The 21,298-nt window shown below is 41.9% G+C and overlaps 2 protein-coding genes across 3 annotated transcripts; both read left to right on the top strand.

The window, feature by feature from the left end:
• Nucleotides 1-3,005: 3,005 nt before the first annotated feature.
• Nucleotides 3,006-6,604, top strand: LOC309972380 (uncharacterized protein). Its single transcript, XM_082856049.1, has 2 exons — nt 3,006-3,225; nt 6,472-6,604. The coding sequence occupies exons 1-2, from the start codon at nt 3,187-3,189 to the stop codon at nt 6,565-6,567; spliced, it is 135 nt and encodes a 44-aa protein (XP_082712175.1). The 5' UTR covers nt 3,006-3,186; the 3' UTR covers nt 6,568-6,604.
• A 313-nt stretch (nt 6,605-6,917) lies between these two features.
• PTP4A1 (protein tyrosine phosphatase 4A1) lies at nt 6,918-11,835 on the top strand (the record flags this gene model as incomplete). 2 transcript variants are annotated; one of them, XM_082856048.1, is made up of 5 exons in its annotated part: nt 6,918-7,022; nt 8,157-8,249; nt 8,590-8,720; nt 9,637-9,711; nt 10,450-11,835. In XM_082856048.1, 5 exons carry the CDS (start codon nt 6,918-6,920, stop codon nt 10,787-10,789), a joined length of 744 nt encoding a protein of 247 aa, XP_082712174.1. In that variant the 3' UTR covers nt 10,790-11,835. The 2 variants fall into 2 exon arrangements, with proteins under 2 accessions (XP_082712174.1, XP_082712173.1); XM_082856047.1 differs by having other exon boundaries at nt 10,446-10,677.
• Nucleotides 11,836-21,298: the final 9,463 nt, after the last annotated feature.

The raw sequence follows: 21,298 nt of genomic DNA, 5'->3' as shown, positions 1-21,298 counted from the left end.
TCTCAAACACTGCGCCACCAGGGAAGCCCTCCATTTTAAACTTTTTTTTAACAAATCACACAAGAAGATTCATTTTAGATATAAAATAGGCTGTTATATAACAGCAAAAGGAAAATAAACTGTTACAATGTTGATAGTAGCCATGGTTGTATCCCTGAATTTTCAGGACACTTTTTAAGTTTGGGGCTATACTGCCCTTAAGATCACCCTCCCCACTAGTATCCAGACACCCACTGGGGTATTTGCCTCTATTTACTACACCTGGCACATCATTATACATTGCAATCTAGTATTTCTTTTCTGGGTTGTTATTGTCACATTTGATCTTTCTATCACTGCAATGGTAATACTCTTGCTTTATTAAAATTGTTTTTATCAGACTTCCTCATGGTCTCAACCTACCCTTCATGGCCCTAATAAGTCTGAGAAGATAGAAAGGGTTGAAATCCTCCATTCCTCTTACATGTCTGGTATAAGTGGAATCATTCAATGTTTACTAGATCTGCCATCCTATAAAGAGTTCTCTGCTCTTCATCATCAGTTTTTGCTGACTTGTAGTCTCCTTCAGTGCTTCATCTTCCGTAAGGATTTTCCTCATAATGCTCTTACAGTCTCCTTTACCTTCCAACTGTTGGCTTTTGAATTTTGAATATGCTAATGAAAAGTCCTGCCTACCATGATGAACTCAAGGACACATGTTTTGCTGAGAAAAGTTAACTGCTATCTGGGCATTTTGTTTAGCTGGAAAAGAAGTCTTCCATCTTAGGGCTTCTTTCTGGAGCATTGCCTTATCAGAAGTGTTTCCTTACTTCTGGATGTCTGGACCACTATTTGCAAGCTTGTTGGCTCAGTTTGAACCCTCTGCTTCAACAAGTTCAGGTGCTGATGCTCCAAGTGCAGATCTATAGATGTTAGTGAGTCCTCTGACCCCAGGAGCCTCCTAACCAGTGATGGGATGGACCACTGTTTTCTAAGAAGCAGCAGCTTAAAACTATTGGGCTCCACAGGGCACACAAGCTCAGCAGTGAACCACAATACCACATGACACATATAAACACAGCAGCTGCCAGAGTCGCAGGCCCATGACAATAGCAAAAGCTCTATCTAGTTTTTCATCCTTGACTGTCTTTTCCAAGTAGAGCAAGGTGGTACCTCATCTGAGAGGTTAAGACCCGCCCCCTCCCTCTTCCCCCCCCCCCCAAGCTGATTGGTCCACTTGGGAGTTTGAGCCCAGCTTTGAGAGCTTGATGAGAGCTCACCGGATATTTCATGTCAGCACTGCTTGTGACCATTACGGGATCTGGCTCACAAGACTCACAACTTGTATCTCAAGTTCTACAAGAACACTGGCTAATACTGATTTGGTTTTGCTTAGCTGAACTTATATCTCGTCCCACCAAGCTCATTTTTTCAAAAGGTTTCACTCTTCCAACTAGCATCACTGTGCTGACAAACTTTTGGCATGAGAGCAGCTGACTGAACGTGGGTTTTTTAAAACTACACTATTGTAGATGTGGGTCAAGCATTTTATTTATTATGGTGTTAACTGTTCCCATGATACGTCGCCAAAATTTTCTCCCAATGGGCCATTAAATATTTTAACTTTGTCAACAGCCTTTTACCATATCAAAGTTTTAAACTTTTACGTAATGAAGGGGCATCATATATTTCTCAAGCTCTTTAGTTTTCCTTGACTTAGATGGATTCAAGAGTTTCCAAGGCAAGCAATTTCCTTAAGATGAAGGTGATTTGACTTTTATTCCCATAAAAGCCTGCCTGACCCAACTCTTTTTTTAAAGTGCTAACTTTGTTTACAAGTATAACGTTTATAAAGAAGTTGAATAACTATGCAAGCACAGTCTCTAACTAGAAGTTCTAATAAATCCTAAGATGCTGCAATACACTGACCAAGGAAACAATGTGATCCCTAAAGCCCTCTCCAACCTATGCTCAGTGAAAACACCAAACAAAAGGCCTCAGTGTTAGCAGAAAGCCGAGTTCTTCAGAGCAGGTAAAACTCCTGTTTACTCCTTCCAGAGAGCAAAAGAGAAAGAGTTTTCCGACTAGAAATGACAGAGTTGCCCTTGTGTAACACAGAACAACCGTGATAAGCTTTGTTAAGGGCCTAAATTACGAAAGAGAGTGGGACGGTTGTGAAAAGGAACAAAAAGGAAAAGCTCCAGCTTGGACGCAGAGTTCCATCGGTCCTTGACCAAGTTGAAGCCTCTTACAATTTTTAAAACGCTGCCTAACCTTCCCTCACCCGTGGCAACACATCCAGGGAGCCGCAGCACAGAGGATGCGTGGGAGTCCGCAATGCCACGCTTGAGGCTGCCGCAACTGCCCGCGTGCGGAGCACGAAGGGGTGCCTAACAGAGCCCGCGGGCGGCAGAGCGCTCCGGCCGCGCCTCGCGATGCTCTCCCCGGGCACCTGCGCTCGCGCGGTCCGGGCCCGGGGACCCAGGTTCCCCAGGGGTCGTCGCCCGGCAGCCGTAGGGCCACAGATAAATGTATTTGACGACGGGGATCGCAAGTCGCAGGTGCTACGGTGAACCGCAGGCAAAGCCGACCGCAGTCTGACCTACAGCAAAAGGAAGCAGCGCCTGCACTGAGACCCGGTTCCGGTCCCGAGGGGACTGCGTTTTCTGTCGAGGCCAACGGCAGGCCTCGCCTGGTGACAAGAGCGCCTGCACTCGTCGGGGTTTTAAGGAGAAAGGGCGGCACCTCCTCCCTCTCCCGGCCCTTCCCCCTCCCATCCCTGTCCCCCCCCTCCGCCACTTCCCGCCCCCGCCGGGTGGCGCTCCGACTGCAGCGCGGCGCCATTCATCAACCGGTTCACACCGGCAGCCGCCGCCGCTCCGTGACGTCCGCGGGGCGGGCCTCCGCCCCCGCTCGTCGGCGCGCGACCTAGGGCCCGGCTGCGATTGGTGGCCGGGGGGGACGCACGTCAGGCGCGCTATAAATGGGAGGGCTTGTGACGCAAGGGCGCCTCGGCGCGCGTATTGGCCCCCTGGACTGCGGGCCGGTGAGGCTGCGCGCCCTTCTCGGAGCCGCTCGCTGCAGACAGAGTCCGGTTACCCCGCCGCCGCCGCCGTCGCAGCAGCCCGCGAAGCCGCCGCCGCCGCCTCCGCCCCGCGACGACCGCCGCCGCCCCTGCCCTGCCGCCGCCGCCTCGGGACCGGCTGTATGATTAGGCCACAATCTTCAATGAGTAGACATATTCCTGTGAGTACCCGCGCCCCGCGCCGCCGCCTTTGTTCGGAGCCCGCCGCCCGCCCGCGTCCCGGCCCGAGTCCCGGCGGTCCTGGCGGCGGGCGGGTGCCGGGGACCGAGCCCGGGGCGCTGGGCGGGGCGCCCGGCGGCGCGGCGGCCCAGAAACCGCTTTATGGCCGCTTCTTCGCCTGGGCGTCTTGCGGCCCCGACCGGCGCCCCGAGGCCCCTTTGTTTGCCGCGGGGCCCTGGGATCGGGGACGTGGCCCGGGTGGGGCGCGGGCTGCGCGTCACTGCGGCGGGCGCGCCCCCAGCCCCGGCGGGCGGGCGGGCGGGAGAGGCGGCTGCGCGCGGGCTGGGCAGGGCTCTCCGGCGCGGGGCCGGCGGGACTGGGCCTGTGGGCTACCGTGCGCTCCGTGGCCGGGACCGGCGCTCGGACAAAATGGCCTCGGCGCCGCACTGAAGGCGCGGCGCGACCCCGTGACCCGGGCCGGCGCGGCCTCGCCAGGTAAGCCGGCCGCCGCGGGGGGCGCGCCCCGCCCCGGGCCGCGGGAGCCAGTCCAGGCTTGTCCTGCGCCGGGGCGGGCTGGGCCGGTGGCGTCTTGCGATCGCGGGCTCTTGGGCTGTTCCTGAGTGTCCCACGGCGCGCCGTGTGCTTGCCTTCTGTTGGCTTGTGGCGCCGTGGCGAGCCACACCCACGGCTGTGAGGCTGAGCTTGTGCCCGTGGAACCCGCTACCGTTCCCGGTGTGTGAGGTTGTTGCGCTGTAGCTGGCACCGTGGGCTTGCTTGGGATCCAGATTGTGAGCCAATGCTTCCTGGTACTCTCTCTCTTTTTCGATCTTTTTTTTTGGCCTCACCGAGCCGCTTTTGTGGGGTCTTAGTTTCCCGAGCAGGCATCGAACCCGAGCCTTGGGCACTGAGAGCGAGGAGTTCTAAGCTCTGGACAGCCAGGGAAGCCCCATCCTGTTACTCTTTTCGTATGAGTTTTGTTTGATGGCAGTAGAAAAGTTGGAGACCAGAAAACCAGATCATTCCCAGGAGTGAGCAGTACTTTTTTTACACATGCTTTATTCCGGGTGCGTTATCTAAAGCACAAGTAGACGTGGAACAGACTCGCCAACGAATCGTTGGACACAACAGAGATTTGTTGCTCGGACTCTGCAGTAGGACAGATCGGTTTAGGCTTCTGCACAGAAATTGGTCCCCCATGCCCCCGTGTGTATTATTGCGGTTATATGCAGTGGGAGGGGAACAATTCCTTGATATTTCTAGACTTCCTATCATGGATGGTTTTTCCTGGGGCAGAGAAATGGGGAATAGGGGAGTGTCTCGGGCAGAAGAGAAAGATGTTAGGTATTAGTGGTCATTTCTGCGCTTGTGGAAATCCATCGTCCGTCTGTCCGTCGTCGTCCCGTCCCCGTCCCCCCCCCAGCCACTGGGTTCCTCCACTCAGTAAAAATAACCAGGTCACCAAAGGACTTATTTCTGTATTGCTTTCTGTGCTTTCTCATGAAACCACTTGCTTGAAAGGGGTGGATATGGCCAAACTCAGCTATAACAGGAGTTTTAGCTGTTCAGTATGGAAATCGGTGGTGTGCAATACTGTCTATTCAGAAATCGGCTTTCAGTTGAAAAAAGGTAGTACCGGAAATCAGAATACTGAGATAAGAGCCCTTGACCTTAACAGCTTTGCAGATCACTTTAATTCATTGTCATTGGAAAGGTGCCAGAATACACTTTTTATTCTAAGGAAGTAGTGTGTAGGATTTGAAGGGAAAGTATAATTGAAATTATTTCCAGTTACTGCTGTCACACTGTTAACAGAACAAAGTCCTCAGTGGCAATTTAATCACTAATTTTCTTAGCCCAGCTCACAAGTTGATGAAGTAACATCTGAGGGTGGGTTTGAACAAATTTGGATTAATGAAAGTTACCTTCCTTATGGGACACCTATTAAGACATGATTCCTGAGGCTAGTTCCTTTATTTTCACAGAAAAATGAACTGAGTTTTTGACTTAATGTTTTCTGTGATTGGCTAGATCTTCATATGAATTATTGTTCAAAACTTAGCAGCGTTCTTTTAGAAACTATAACTAGCGTGGGACTCAGTGAAAATGAGATGAGATAGTTTGAATGTAGTTTTAAGCCTTTTTTAATGCTTAAATTTAAACTTAAGCATAGTAAACTAAGGGAATCTTTTGATTTCAAAAGATTTTATTTGGTAAATTATCCATGAGAATACCTGTGAAGAGTTTGGGGCAGTGGCTGGCTCTCAGTGCTCTTGTTGACCTATTAATTTTTTTTTTTTTTTTAGTCCTCTGTTTACTCCCAACCACACAAGCTCCTTGTAAACTACTTGGAAGAAGACTAACGTCAACATCAATGTTTTCCGTGTATATATTATGAAAATATCCTGTGAATATTCGTGTAATATTTGATACTAACATAAAATTAATTTAGATCTTTAAGGGGAACTTGGGGAAAGTATAATTGGTGGTAGCAGTTACCTTGCTTTTGAGACCTGTGAAAGAAATGTAAGGTAATTTACACCATCCCACCACCACTACTTTTTCTTTCAATTAGATTTCAGTTTATGACAGGATAACTGAAACTTCGGTTTTAAAATACAAAAGACTGTTACAATTATGAACGTCTTTTTTATAGTTATAAATGGAAGTTCTGTGTATATGTGTGTGTGTGTGTTCGCGCGCGCGCTTATGTTTCACGTAAGTTGAAAACTTGATTTCAAGTTGATTAATTTCCAGAGACTCAGATGAGAAATATCTGTTAAAGCGGAATGATAAGTTAATAGGTTGTTAAGAATCAAATGAAATAGTATATATGGGAGCATTTTGAAAACCAGTTTTGTTTTTTTCTTTTAAGAATATATTGACTAATATATTGAATTTTTGTAATACATAAAAATATTTTGGTAGTTGGAAAAATCAATGTAGAAAGTTGTACGTGATAATTTAGAAGAATATAAAACAAGTAGCCAGGTTTTAAAAGGAGTAATTAGTAGAAGAATGTATGTAAGGGATATTCATCAAATGTAACGATGTGAGGGGTATTTACTTAAAGTAATCCTTGCTTATTGATTTAATCTGTAATCACCTTTGTATTTTGTGGTTCAAGTAAAAGTTTAAAAGGTGGCTTGGGCCCAGATTTGGAAAGATCGTTGTGCCCTTAAATACTGTCAAAGCATAACATGTTCCTTTTGAATTGAAAACAACTTTTTTTCTCTCTTTCTTTTAAACAGCAGTTCTGTGGTGTTCTTGGTCACACATTTATGGAGTTTCTGAAGGGCAGTGGAGATTACTGCCAGGCACAGCACGACCTCTATGCAGACAAGTGAACTGTAGAAATTCATTACTACTCCACCAAGAAGCCCCCATAAGAGTGGTGAACCTGGACACAGAAGTGTTGGATTGAAATCCACAGAGCATTTTTTACAAGAGTTCTGACCTGGATGGGGTAAACCTCAGTGCACTTCCTTTCTCTTGCCTCAGTATTACTGGATTGAAGAATTGCTGCTTCTTGTCAGGAGGTTCATTTCATTTCCCATTACTCCCAACTTCATACTCAAAAGCACTGAGAATTTCAAGTGGAGTATATTGAAGTAGACTCAGTTTCTTTGCATCATTTCTGTATTCAGTCTTTTAAATTCTTTCATAACCCTATTGAGTGTTTTTTAACTAAATTAACATGGCTCGAATGAACCGCCCAGCTCCTGTGGAAATCACTTACAAGAACATGAGATTTCTTATTACACACAATCCAACTAATGCGACCCTAAACAAATTTATAGAGGTAAGTTTTGATGCTTTTTAATGTCTTAAACTGATTGTAGTTTAATAGTGGAGCCTTTTATGTAACAAAATAAAATGTTTTGGAAATTGTGAGGTGTTATGACTACAGTTCCAACTCTCAGAAGTACCAGTGTCTTTACGTTAGAGGTGAATTATTTTATACATTTTGAGGAGAACATGTACTTGAGTTAGTTTAGATTTATAAGTTCATATCTAGTTCTTCATGCCTCACAGTTTGCTTAATTTAAGTGTATATGTGGACAGTATAACAGTATGGCTCTTATCTTACTAGAAATTGGTTGGCGGGAGGCTCCGCTTGTGGGTTTTTCACATATTTGCTTATTAGCATAATGACGGATACTATAAACCAGGATTAGTTTATGTCTTGGCCCCCTTTTGATGCTTAGAATGTAATTATCAGCTACTGATCTACTAATTCTATTTCTGGAAGGATTGTAATGCTGAATAATTTATTTGGATGCATACACATTTTATTTTATAAATATCTATAGATAATCAGAAACAACAAATAGGCCTTCCAGATCATAGAAATACTTTTATCTTTGATTGTCGTCTGTATATTTTTTAAATGCCAGAAGAATTATAATTAGTAATAATGCACTATGAGTCTTAAAGCCTCTAGTCTTAAATGGTGCGGGGTTTTTACACCGCATTTTTGAGATTTTACTCTCTGAACATACTTTTAAGGCTCCAAACTATACACTGTGCACTGCAAATGAGCAAAAGTTTAGAGTTAATATCAGTCAAGTCAGATTGTTTGTAGTCATGAGTGATTCCTTTGGTCCTTTGTTCCTGAGTTGCTCTTTTGTTAGTGCTTCGTCTAGCCAAGGTTACCGTGACTATAAACGACTTCAGTATGTGAAGGGCCATGGGATTTTTTTTTAATATAAAATTTATTAAAAATATATGATGTTTAACAATTCCCTTTCCTTTTAATGCTATTTTAGTATTGTCACCTAAAACAAGGCTTGTGACAGTAAGACTTAACAAGACCGTGTTAAACGTACATGATTTTCTGTTAACCTGTTAGAGAGGTGATCAAAATGGCAAATGGTGAGCAAGAGTGACATGGCTATGAAGACTTCACGTGCTTTTTTATATATGTTTTATCCAGGAACTTAAGAAGTACGGAGTTACCACAGTAGTAAGAGTATGTGAAGCAACTTACGACACTAGTCTTGTGGAGAAAGAAGGCATCCATGTTCTCGTAAGTGTTTAATGGTTCCCATGTGTTCACAGTGCTGTGCTGCCAAAGTTTATTCATTCAGATAAACCACTGGCTTCAGAAAGCTTAATTGTTTAAGTTGTTGCAAAAGTATACACTGTCTTGAGGTCCAAATAAAGGTGAAAGCTGAGCAGAGGCTTGAAGCAATAAAAGATCTTTATAAAGACTCAGCATGTATTTGCATTTCATTGACAGTTGGGGTTTCATAAAACACTTGTTTAAACGTTAAAAGAAAATGCTTCTGGCACATTTGGGTGTTAGAATTTTAGAATTATTATACCAATTACATTAAAAGTCTAAAACGTGTATTCTTTGGACTTAGGATTGGCCTTTTGATGATGGCGCACCACCATCTAACCAGATTGTTGATGATTGGTTAAGTCTTGTGAAAATTAAGTTTCGTGAAGACCCTGGTTGTTGTATTGCTGTTCATTGTGTTGCAGGCCTTGGGAGGTAAGAGAATTTCTTAAACCCATTTAATGACACTGGTCTCCATTCTAGTTAAAGCTTGATTTTGACTCCCATAAAGACGCGGTTGTCAGTTTGTGAATCAATTTGCTTTGTTAGGTTACTTACTGAGTTAAATTTAAAAGTAGGTGAGTGTAGCAGTAATGTGTTCCAGTACATTTGGAACTGACAGATGCTGTCGCTGAAATTTATACTTGCCCATGTGGGCGGAATTACTTAATTGTGTGTTCTAGGTTGTATCCATAGTATTGGGAATCACTGTCCAAGCTCATTGGAAAAAGGATCATGAATTGTCTCTAAGGTGCTTTTGCACTGCTTATGGTGAGTTTGTGGCAGGGTTCTTGATCCTGGAGAATCCTGTTTCAGTAGGAAGGCATTACACAGCAGTGCCAAAATATACGTGTCCGTAGTTGTAAATTGCTACCACCACCCTCGTCCCCCACTGCTCAGACCATGGCCCTGGGGAGGCTGGCGTGAAACATGTCACAGTCTCATTGATAATAAAACAAAGAAAGCAGTTTTTTCCAGAAGATCTTTAAGTGGAAAGTATTTTTCACTGCTTGGAATTTAGAAAATATTGTCCACACGTGTCACGATTTACCCTCTCCCTTAAATTTTTTCAGGACTGCTCTCTAGTGATACAGGTCTTAATTTCCAGGCTTATTTGTATTAGTTAAGGACATAGTTGTCTTTTTGGTTATAGATTAAAAACCTGGGTTTGATATGAAAATAATGGTACTTTATTAATTTAATTTTTAACATGAAGTCCAACATTTTCCATAGGTATTAACATAGGAAGTGCGGTAAATAATAGTGCTTTCGGATTGGGGAATGTTCGGAGTATTGAATTTTCCAGGATTTGACTTTGAAAAATAATTTACTATAATTCTTACCTTACCAGAGCTCCAGTGCTTGTCGCCCTAGCATTAATTGAAGGTGGAATGAAATACGAAGATGCAGTACAGTTCATAAGACAGTATGTATTTAATACGTTCTTTCCGTTTGCACTTTTTATTTCCTCGTTGAATGTTAGCGAATTTAAATATATTACTAGGAAAGCAGTTTCTTTTCAAGAGCCTATCTGACCACTTTGTTCATTTTTAAGATAGTATTACCACCAGGGAGTATCTTACTTGTTTGCATTCCATGTAGATACTCATGTTACAAAGATTCTAATCCAGTAATAATTCTGTAAATTATTGTTTTACTTTAAATACTTGATTGAATATGTTGCTTGTGTATCTTCCCTTTTATGGAGGTATAGTTAGTTAAAATGCAGATATCAAAGGTAGATGAATGGATGGTAACAGCCAAATAAAATAACCACTCAGTGCAATATACAGAATATTTTGATCATTTCAGAAAGTGCCCTCACGCTGTTTGTAGTCATCTTCCCAACCACCAGGGGCAATCTCTTTTTGACTCATATTACAATAAGTTAGTTTTGCCTTTTCTTGGGCTTTTATATGAATGAATTTGTAAGTTTGGACTATTTTATAACTACCTCTCAAAAAGATTTAGAAAATTAACTTTTTATGGCCCTTTTCCCATTTACACATGGATGCTGATCCCTATTTCTACATTAAGTCACAATGTAATGATCAAAAAATAAATTGCTACAAGAAAGGTGATGATTGCCTCCTATAGAACAGTAAATGTTAATTATAGAAGGACTTTGCTTTAATTTGTCTTTTGTTTTCTTCCTTCTAGAAAGCGGCGTGGAGCTTTTAACAGCAAGCAACTTTTGTATTTGGAGAAGTATCGTCCTAAAATGCGGCTGCGCTTCAAAGACTCTAATGGTCATAGAAACAACTGTTGCATTCAATAAAACTGGGGTGCCTGATGCCATTGCTTGGAAGTGGAACCTAGACAGGACGGGATTTGTCGTACATGTTAGCCAGCATGTTGGCTTGGTGAAGTCTGATGAAGCTTCCATAGGAGTGTTGAAACGCAGTTTTACCAGGCCACAAGCCTGGCAGAATTGCACCCTCTGTTTGGGTTATGATCAACCTACTTGGACACTTAGCAAAGGATTCTTGCTGTTCAGCATTTAAAATGTGCTTATCGTTTGTACCAATTGACTTTTCCTGAAATCATGCAGTATGGCGTCATTCATGTCTTTAAATGTGTTTCCATGCCAGATTCTTATCAGTATATAAGAAATTTAGAAAGACTAGGTGCCAAAATACCCAGCACAATTCTTGTTGTTTTTAGTATCATATCGAACTAAAATCCCAGGAACTATGAAAACTCTGGACCTTATGTGTTTTATTCTTTCCATCATTTCAAATATAGAAAGTAGGGCCTATAAGGTTATTTGATCACAATATGTTTACATCTTCCACATTCATACCAGTATACATCAGATTTGCTCGTTTGTTTTTTTTTAATTAACCAAGTCTTACCAGTGATTATTTAATGTCTTTCTATAAATCTCATTTTGTGCTGTTATGGAAGACCTCCGTTTTGAAAATCTACATTGTACAGAAGCACATGTCTTTAATGTCTCCAGACAAAAAAGCCTTACAGTTAATTTTAATGTTTGCACTCTGGGGTGCAACTTACAGGGAGGGCCTGAAAAAAGGAATGGGAGGGGGCTATTAAGTATTTTTAGTAAAATGTTGCCTTTGTCTTGTGCAGAACATGTAGAATATGCGCTTTAATTTAGTAAATATTTTTTTAAAAGGTAGAAATACTTTGTTATGGTAGCTAAAACAATTCTTAATCATAAAATTTCTGAAATTCTTGTAATTTTTTTTCAAACTTACCTGAAGTTGTTTACCAACTTATTTTTGTTTGAAGTGTGATTCCCAACCTTTCTTGCAAAAAACAAAAAAGTGGGTTTCTGCTAATGAATTGAGCAGACATTTAATATTTTATATGCCTTTTGAGCTGTGTAACTTAATATTTGGATACTTGACAATTTGTTTTATTATGTGATTGATAAAATGGTGATGTGTATTAATGTCAGCTCAATCATATATTTATACTGTCCGGGAACATGTGGTTATAGTTCTGTGGGAGAAATAATTTGTCAGTGTTCACCAGCTTGTAAAAATCTAGTGCGAGAGCTTAAACATTAAATAAATGATGAAATGCATTTATCGTCATTGAAGTTGTTTTGCTTAAAGTTAACTTATTTTGTAGAAAACGATATGAAAGAATTGCACTTCACTTACTGTCCTTTGAAGCGTGGATTTTTTTTTTAACAAATGAAGGATTAAATGAAGTTGGCGTTGTGATAAGCTCCTTATAATTAGGCAGGGAGCTATTTAATATTAAAAGTGCTTTCCATTATAAACTTTTTTTAAGGTTTAGATAATCATGAACCAATGTACTCTTACTTACTGAGGAGAAACTGTCATGGAGGAAGGCCGTGATTTGAAGCTCAGTTCCACCAACTAAGTGGTTTTGGGCAACTTAACTTCTGAGCATCAGTCTTCTCATTAGCATATCAATAATTACATACCTTTATAGGTTTTGAAATTAATTCAGACATAAATTTTTGGCATGTGAGGTCTTAATAAGTGTTACGTTTCCTTCAGTAATCTGAAATACTTTTGCATAGCTCGTGTTAATCTAAAAGGAAGAGATGTCCTTGTCTGATAACCCTTTTTAAAAAAAATAGCTACAACTGACTAAAAGCCTCAAAATTTGAGTAAAAAAATGATACACCATCTTATGTTTTAAAGAATTTGCTTCCATTTTTTCATACCAGTTTAGCATTTAATATACTCCATTCTTGAAACTTCGGCTTGTTGTATGCACTAAGTTGTGAATGGGAGAATTAGTAGTAATTCTATAATTTGATATATATTGCCAGACTAATCAGTTGATTAATGTAGCTATCATAGCTACTTACATATTAAAGATCTTATTATCAGGTGATTTTCATAATTCAATTACCTTATAATCCTATATTAGTTATCCCACATTTACACATAAGGGATATGAGCCTCTAGTTAGGTGATGAGCTCATAAGTGGTAAAAACAGAGACTCAAACCTGTGTGACTGTCCATTCTACCACACAGCTGTGACTATGTATATATGCCTGGCCATTTTTTTATGTTACCAGTTGTTAAAGCTCTTATATAAGTTTTCAAACTCCTGCCTATGGAGCCCATTTTGTTTAAGGACAAAGTGTTCCACAACATTAATTTTGTAAGTTTCTTCATTTAGATTAAAACCTTTTTTATTTCTGCAGAAAATCCCTTTTGAATTAAGTCAGGATAGGCTAAGATACGCTGCAGAAACAACCAACCCTGAGAGTAACGGATTTATTTGTCACTTAAGTGTCATGTCTATCAGAGGGACCCAAGCTGTTGGAGCATCTACTCTGGGACAGTGCTTGTTGTGACAGAAGGCAAAAAAGGCTTTGGAGTGTCACAAATTTCTTGACTAAGAAATCATGCTTAATCACTTTTATTCAACTCATTGGACAGAACTGGCCACTCAGCACGGGAAATGCAATCTATCGTGTACTGAAAAGCCAGAAATACACAGTGTTAATCACTACCACGTCACTTATAGAGTGGATTTATATTTAAAGAGTATATCTACAGCAACATCCCACAGAACTGAAATATTAAGCATTAGGGGATAAGGTTTCCAAACAACCAAAATAGAGGCAAGAAGTTTAGTGCTTATTGAAGTGTGTGCTTATTAGGGAATCATAGGTGCTTATTTAAGCCTATTTAATCTTAATTTAGATAAAACTAAGGTAGCTGTGGTAATTTGGTTTACTAGTTAGTGTTACAAATATACGACTCAGTTTTATGTTTGCTAGTATTTACTCAAGTATTAAATGCCAAATTTAATTATCAGATGCTTTTTGTAAATCCAGTACATACATATCCTTCTAGGAAAGCACTTTTTTTTTCTGAAAGTAATAGTCTGTGGTTTGTTGGCAGGGCTGGAGCAAAAGAAGAAGCAAAATTCTAGCCCTGAAAGAGCTACTGAATTTTCAGTTCACTAGAATCAGGAAATTGTGCAGTAGTTCCACAGGTGTCCATTGAGTGAACATTATATGCCATGTATTTGGCACTGCAGACAAAGTGATTAGGACAAACTTGGTCCCTGCCTTCATGGAATTTAGACTAGCACATCAAATTTAAACTGCTGGATATCCCATAATAAAAGCCAGTGTATCTAAACCAACATAACCTCTACCTAAAGGTTCTGGCTTGCAAAAGAAGTATGTTAAAATACCCCTGCTGCGGGGCTTCCCTGGTGGCGCAGTGGTTGGGAGTCTGCCTGCCGATACAGGGGACACGGGTTCGTGCCCCCGGTCTGGGAGGATGCCACATGCTGCGGAGAGGCTGGGCCCGTGATCCATGGCCGCTGGGCCTGTGCGTCCGGAGTCTGCTCCGCAATGGGAGAGGCCACAGCAGTGAGAGGCCTGTGTACCACAAAAAAAAAAAAAAAAAAAAAAAATACCCCTGCTGCAAAAGTATATTCAAATAATTTTCATGGGTGGCTATCAAGTAAATGCCATTAGCATACAGATTCAAAGAAAGCAAATATTTAGACATTAATTAAATGATAGTTGTAGTTATGTCTGATACATACGCTGTGCATGAAGATTAATACTGCCAGGTTTGATAGGGCTCACTGGTGCATCAGACTAAACCCACCACAGAAGTCCAGCTCGAACACCAAAAACTTGACAAGGTGAACTTCCAAACCTTGGCATTGAGTTGTTTGGTCACACATACGGAATAAGTTGTTCTTGCGGAGGATCTAAAATTACCAACAATTTCTACTTGAAAAACTTTTCTGCCCACTAGTTCTACCTCCTGATGGATGAAAAAAGGCTACCATGACTTAGTTCCAACAACCCTGACAGTGTAGGCTGCTTCTCTCACTTATTTTTTCTTTCTTTGAAAATTTTATTTTTTTGTAACCATACAACATAGGCAAAACTAGTACTAGTAACTTTTCATTTGACGACAACATATGGTGTCCTTAATTGCAAGCAGTTTGCAAGAGAGGTATTGGTTACAAATATTGCTTACAAAGTCATCAAAAGAGAAAAGCTTATCTTGGTAACTTACTTTGTTAAGTCCTTCGCACTGTACTCACTTTTGACACAGCTTGCTTCTCAGCACTTTTCAGCTTTTGGAAAGTTAAAGAGAGGCAACGTATTTCACTTACTGCTTTGCACTTGCTTGAGAGGACTAATCATTTCCCCCATGGTATGGAAGGCACAGGAACAGTTAACACAGATCTAGTTCACAAAACTAAATAGTTCCCTGTTCCTTTGAAATCAGACCTTCAAAAGGTGCTCTTATTATCCTACTTAAAATATAAAACATAAATTCCCAAACCCAATAGAAAGTAAAATTATGTTTTTCCTCTTCCAACATCTCACTACTGGCAGAGACCACCAAAATGTGGAAGAATAAGATGTAGAGGTCACCCTCCTCCCCACAAATGCAACACAAATAAATCTACATGTGGAACAACTACAGAACACTGAATGCGGGCAGAAGACCTCAGACTTCCCAAAAGGAAAGAAACTCTCCATGTATGTGGCCATGTGGCTGGCACGGTCTTGGTGCTCCAGCTGGGTGTCAGGCCTGTGCCTCTGAAATGGGAGAGCTGAGTTCAGAACATTGGTCCACAAAAGACCACCCAGCTCCACGTAATAGCAAGCGGCGAAAGCTCTCCCAGAGATCTCCATCTCAACGCTAAGACCCAACTCCACTCAATGGCCAGCAAGCTACAGTGCTGGACACCCTATGCCACACAACTAGCAAGACAGGAACACAACCCCACCCATTAGCAGAGAGGCTGCCTAAAATCATAATAAGGTCACACACACCCAAAAACACACCACCAGACAAGGTCCTGCCCAACAGAAAGAAAAGATACAGCCTCATCCACCAGAACACAGGCACCAGTCCCCTCCACCAGGAAGCCTACACAACCCACTGAACCAACCTTAGCCACTGGGGACAGACACCAAAAACAGCAGGAACTATGAATGTGCAGCCTGTGAAAAGGAGACCCCAAACACAGTAAGTTAAGCAAAATGAGAAGACAGAGAAACACAGAGCAGATGAAGGAGCAAGGTAAAAACCCACCAGAGCACGAAATAGGCAGTCTACCTGAAAACGAATTAAGAGTAATGATAGTAAAGATGATCCAAAATCTTGGAAATAGAATGGAGAAAACACAAGAAACGTTTAACAAGGACCTAAAAGAACTAAAGAGCAAACAAACAATGATGAAAAACACAATAATTGAAATTAAAACTTCTTGAGAAGGAATCAAAAGCAGAATTACTGAAGCAGAAGAAGAAATAAGTGACCTGGAAGATAAAATAGTGGAAATGAGTACTGCAGAGAAGAATAAAGAAAAAAAAAATGAAAAGAATTGAGGACAGTCTCAGAGACTTCTGGGAAACATTAAACGCACCAGCGTTCAAATTATAGGGGTTCCAGAAGAAGAAGAGAAAAAGAAAGGGACTGAGAAAATATTTGAAGAGATTATATTTGAAAACTTCCCTGATACAGGAACGGAAATAGTTGCTGGGTTGTATGGTAGTTCTATTTTGAGTTTTTGAAGGAACCTCCATACTGTTCTATGCAGTGGCTGTACCAATTTACATTCCCACCAGCAGTGCAAGAGTGCTCCCTTTTCTCCACAGCCTCTCCAGCATTTATTGTTTGTAGATTTTTTGATGATGGCCATTCTGACTGGTATGAGGTGATACCTCATTGTAGTTTTGATTTGCATTTCTCTAATGATTAGTGATGTTGAGCATTCTTTCATGTATTTGTTGACAGTCTGTGTATCTTCTTTGGAGAAATGTCTATTTAGGTCTTCTGCCCATTTTGGATTCAGTTGTTTGTTTTTTTAATATTGAGCTGCATGAGCTGCTTGTGAAGTTTGGAGATTAATTCATTGTCAGTTGCTTCATTTGCAAATATTTTCTCCCATTCTGAGGGTTGTCTTTTTGTCTTGTTTATGGTTTCCTTTGCTGTGCAAAAACTTTTAAGTTTCATTAGGTCCCATTTGTTTATTTTTATTTCCATTTCTCTAGGAGGTGGGTCAAAAAGGATCTTGCTGTGATTTATGTCATAGAGTGTTCTGCCTATGTTTTCCTCTAAGAGTTTGATAGTTTCTGGCCTTACATTTAGGTCTTTAATCCATTTTGAGTTATTTTTGTGTATGGTGTTAGGGAGTGTTGTAATTTCATCCTTTTTCATGTAGCTGTCCAGTTTTTCCAGAACCACTTATGGAAGAGGCTGTCTTTTCTCCATTGTATATTCTTGCCTCCTTTATCAAAGATAAGATGACAGTATGTACATGGCTTTATCTCTGGGGTTTCTATTCTGTTCCATTGATCTATAGTTCTGCTTTTGTGCCACTACCATACTGTCTTGATGACTATAGCTTTGTAGTACAGTCTGAAGTCTGGGAGCTTGATTCCTCCAGCTCCATTTTTCCTTCTCAAGATTGCTTTGGGGAGAGGGGAAGATGGTGGAAGAGTAGGACGCAGAGATCACCTTCCTCCCCACAGATACACCAGAAATACATCTACACGTGGTTCAACTCCTACAGAACACCTACTGAATGCTGGCAGAAGACCTCAGACTTCCCAAAAGGCAAGAAACACCCCACATACCTGGGTAGGGCAAAAGAAAAAAAGAAAAAACAGAGACAAAAGAATAGGGTTGGGACCTGCACCAGAGGGAGGGAGCTGTGAAGGAGGAAAGGTATCCACACACTAGGAAGCCCCTTCGCGGGCAGAGACTGCGGGTGGCGGAGCCGAGAGCTTCGGAGCCGTGGAGGAGAGCACAGCAACAGGGGTGTGGAGGGCAAAGCGGGGAGATTCCCGCACAGAGGATCGGTGCCGACCGGCACTCACCAGCCTGAGAGGCTTGTCTGCTCACCCGCCAGGGCGGGCGAGGCTGCGAGCTGAGGCTCGGGCTTTGCTCAGAGTGCAGGGAGAGGACTGGGGTTGGCTGTGTGAACACAGCCTGAGGGGGTTAGTGCACCACGGCTAGCCGGGAGGGAGTCCGGGTAAAGGTCTGGAGCTGCCGAAGAGGCAAGACTTTCTCTTCCCTCTTTGTTTCCTGGTACGCGAGGAGAGGGGATTAAGAGCCCTGCTTAAAGGAACTCCAGAGATGGGAGCGAGCCTCGGCTAAAAGCGTGGACCCCAGAGACGGGCGGGAGACGCTAAGGCTGCTGCTGCCACCACCAAGGGGCCTGTGTGCGAGTACAGCTCACTATCCACACCCCTCTTCCGGGGAGCCTGTGCAGCCCGCCACTGTCAGGGTCCCGGGATCCAGGGACAACTTCCCCGGGAGAACGCATGGCGCGCCTCAGGCTGGTGCAACGTCACGCCGGCCTCTGCCGCCGCAGGTCCGCCCCGCACGCAGTGCCCCTCCCTCCCCCCCGCCTGAGTAAGCCAAAGCCCCCGAATCAGCGGATCCTTTAACCCCGTTCTGTCTGAGCAAAAAACAGACGCCCTCCAGCGACCTACACGCAGAGGCAGGGTCAAATCCAAAGCTGAGCTCCTGGGAGCTGTGAGAAAGGGAAATCTCTCCCAGCAGCCTCAGAAGCAGCGGATTAAAGCTCCACAATCAACTTGATGTACCTGCATCTGTGGAATACATGAATAGACAACGAGTCATCCCAAATTGAGGAGGTGGACTTTGAGAGCATGATTTATGATTTTTTTCCCCTTTTCCTCTTTTTGTGAGTGTGTATGTGTATGCTTCTGTGTGAGATTTTGTCTGTATAGCTGTGCTTCCACCATTTGTCCTAGGGTTCTATCCGTCCTTTTTTTTTTAAATTTTTTTCCTTAATAATTAATTTTAATAACTTTATTTTACATTACTTTATCTTCTTTCTTTCTTTCTTTCTTCCTAGTCTTTCTTTCTTTCCTTCCTTCCCTCTGTTAGACGATGAATCATCCCAAATTGAGGAGGTGGACTTTGAGAGCATGATTTATGATTTTTTTCCCCTTTTCCTCTTTTTGTGAGTGTGTATGTGTATGCTTCTTGTGAAATTTTGTCTGTATAGCTTTGCTTCCACCATTTATCCTAAGGTTCTATCCGTCCATTTTTTTTTCTTAATAATTATTTTCTAATTTAATAACTTTATTATATTTTATTTTATTTTACTTTATCTTCCTTCTTTCTTTCTTTTTTCCTTCCTTCCCTCCTTCCTTTCTTCTTTCCTCCCACCGTCCCTCCCTCCCTCCCTCCTTCCCTCCTTTCTTTCTTTCCTTCTATTCTTCTTTCCTTCTTTTCTTCTTTTTCTTTCTTCCTTCCTTCCTTCCTTCCTTCTTTCCTTCCTTCCTTCCTTCCTTTCTTCCCTCCTTTCTTTCTTTCTTTCTTTCTTCCTACTTCTACTAATTCTTTCTCTCTACATTTTCTCCCTTTTATTCTGAGCCGTGTGGATGAAAGGCTCTTGGTTCTGCAGCCAGGAGTCAGTGCTGTGCCTCTGAGGTGGGAGAGCCAACTTCAGGACACTGGTCCACAAGAGGCCTCCCAGCTCCACATAATATAAAATGGCGAAAATCTCCCAGGGATCTCCATCTCAAAACCAGCACCCAGCTTCACTCAAGGACCAGCAAGCTACAGTGCTGGACAACCTATGCTAAACAACTAGCAAAAGAGGAACACAACCCCACCCATTAGCAGAGAGGCTGCCTACAATAATAATAAGTCCACAGACACCCCAAAACACACCACCAGACGTGGACCTGCTCACCAGAGAGACAAGATCAAGCCTCATCCTCCAGAACACAGGCACTAGTCCCCTCCACCAGGAAGCCTAAAAAACACACTGAACCAACTTCAACCACTGGGGATAGACATCAAAAACAATGGGAACTACGAACCTGCAGCCTGCAGAAAGGCGATCCCAAACACAGTAAGATAAGCAAAATGAGAAGACAGAAAAACACACAGCAGATGAAGGAGCAAGATAAAAACGCACCAGACCTAACAAATGAAGAGGAAATAGGCAGTCTACTTGAAAAAGAATCAGAATAATGATATTAAAGATGATCCAAAATCTTGGAAATAGAATAGACAAAATGCAAGAAACATTTAACAAGGACCTAGAAGAACTAAAGATGAAACGAACAATGATGAACAGCACAATAAATGAAATTAAAAATACTCTAGATGGGACCAATAGCAGAATAACTGAGGCAGAAGAACGGATAAGTGACCTGGAAGATAAAATAGTGCAAATAACTACTGCAGAGCAGAATAAAGAGAAAAGAATGAAAAGAATTGAGGGCAGTCTCAGAGACTTCCAGGAAACATTAAATGCACCAACATTCAAATTATAGGGGTTCCAGAAGAAGAAGAGAAAAAGAAAGGGACTGAGAAAATATTTGAAGAGATTATAGTTAAAAACTTCCCTAATATGGGAAAGGAAATAGTTAATCAAGTTCAAGAAGCACAGAAGAGTCCCATACAGGATAAATCCAAGGAGAAATAAGCCAAGACACATATTAATCAAACTGTCAAAAATTAAATACAAAGAAAGCATATTAAAAGCAGCAAGGGAAAAACAACAAATAACACACAAGGGAATCCCCATAAGGTTAACAGCTGATCTCTCAGCAGAAACTCTGCAAGCCAGAAGGGAGTGGCAGGACATACTGAAAGTGATGAAGGAGAAAAACCTGCAACCAAGATTACTCTACCCAGTAAGGATCTCATTCAGATTTGATGGAGAAATTAAAACCTTTACAGACAAGCAAAAGCTGAGAGAGTTCAGCACCACCAAACCAGCTTTACAACAAATGCTAAAGGAACTTCTCTAGGCAAGAAGCACAAGAGAAGGAAAAGACCTACAATAACGAACACAAAACAATTTAGAAAATGGGAATGGGAACATACATATCGATAATTACCTTAAATGTAAATGGACTAAATGCTCCCACCAAAAGACACAGATTGGCTGAATGGATACAAAAACAAGACCCATATATATGCTGTCTACAAGAGACGCACTTCAGACCTAGAGACACATATAGACTGAAAGTAAGGGGATGGAAAAAGATATCCCATGCAAATGGAAACCAAAAGAAAGCTGGAGTAGCAATTCTCATATCACACAAAATAGACTTTAAAATAAAGACTATTACAAGAGACAAAGAAGGACACTACATAATGATCAAGAGATCGATCCAAGAAAGTTATAACAATTGTAAATATTTATGCACCAAACATAGGAGCACCTCAATACATAAGGCAAATACTAACAACCATAAAAGGGGAAATCGACAGTAACACATTCATAGTAGGGGACCTTAACACCCCACTTTCACCCATGGACAGATCATCCAAAATGAAAATAAGGAAACACAAACTTTAAATGATACATTAAACAAGATGGACTTAGTTGATATTTATAGGACACCCCATCCAAAAACAACAGTATACACATTTTTCTCAAGTGCTCATGGAACATTCTCCAGGATAGATCATATCTTGGGTCACAAATCAAGCCTTGGTAAATTTAAGAAAATTGAAATCATATCAAATATCTTTTCCAACCACAAAGCCATGAGACTAGATATCAATTA

This window comes from Leucopleurus acutus, assembly GCF_964270905.1.
Source record: "Leucopleurus acutus genome assembly, chromosome: 15".
Taxonomy (NCBI): Eukaryota; Metazoa; Chordata; class Mammalia; order Artiodactyla; family Delphinidae; genus Leucopleurus; species Leucopleurus acutus.
This window is presented reverse-complemented; position numbering and strand designations above follow the sequence as displayed.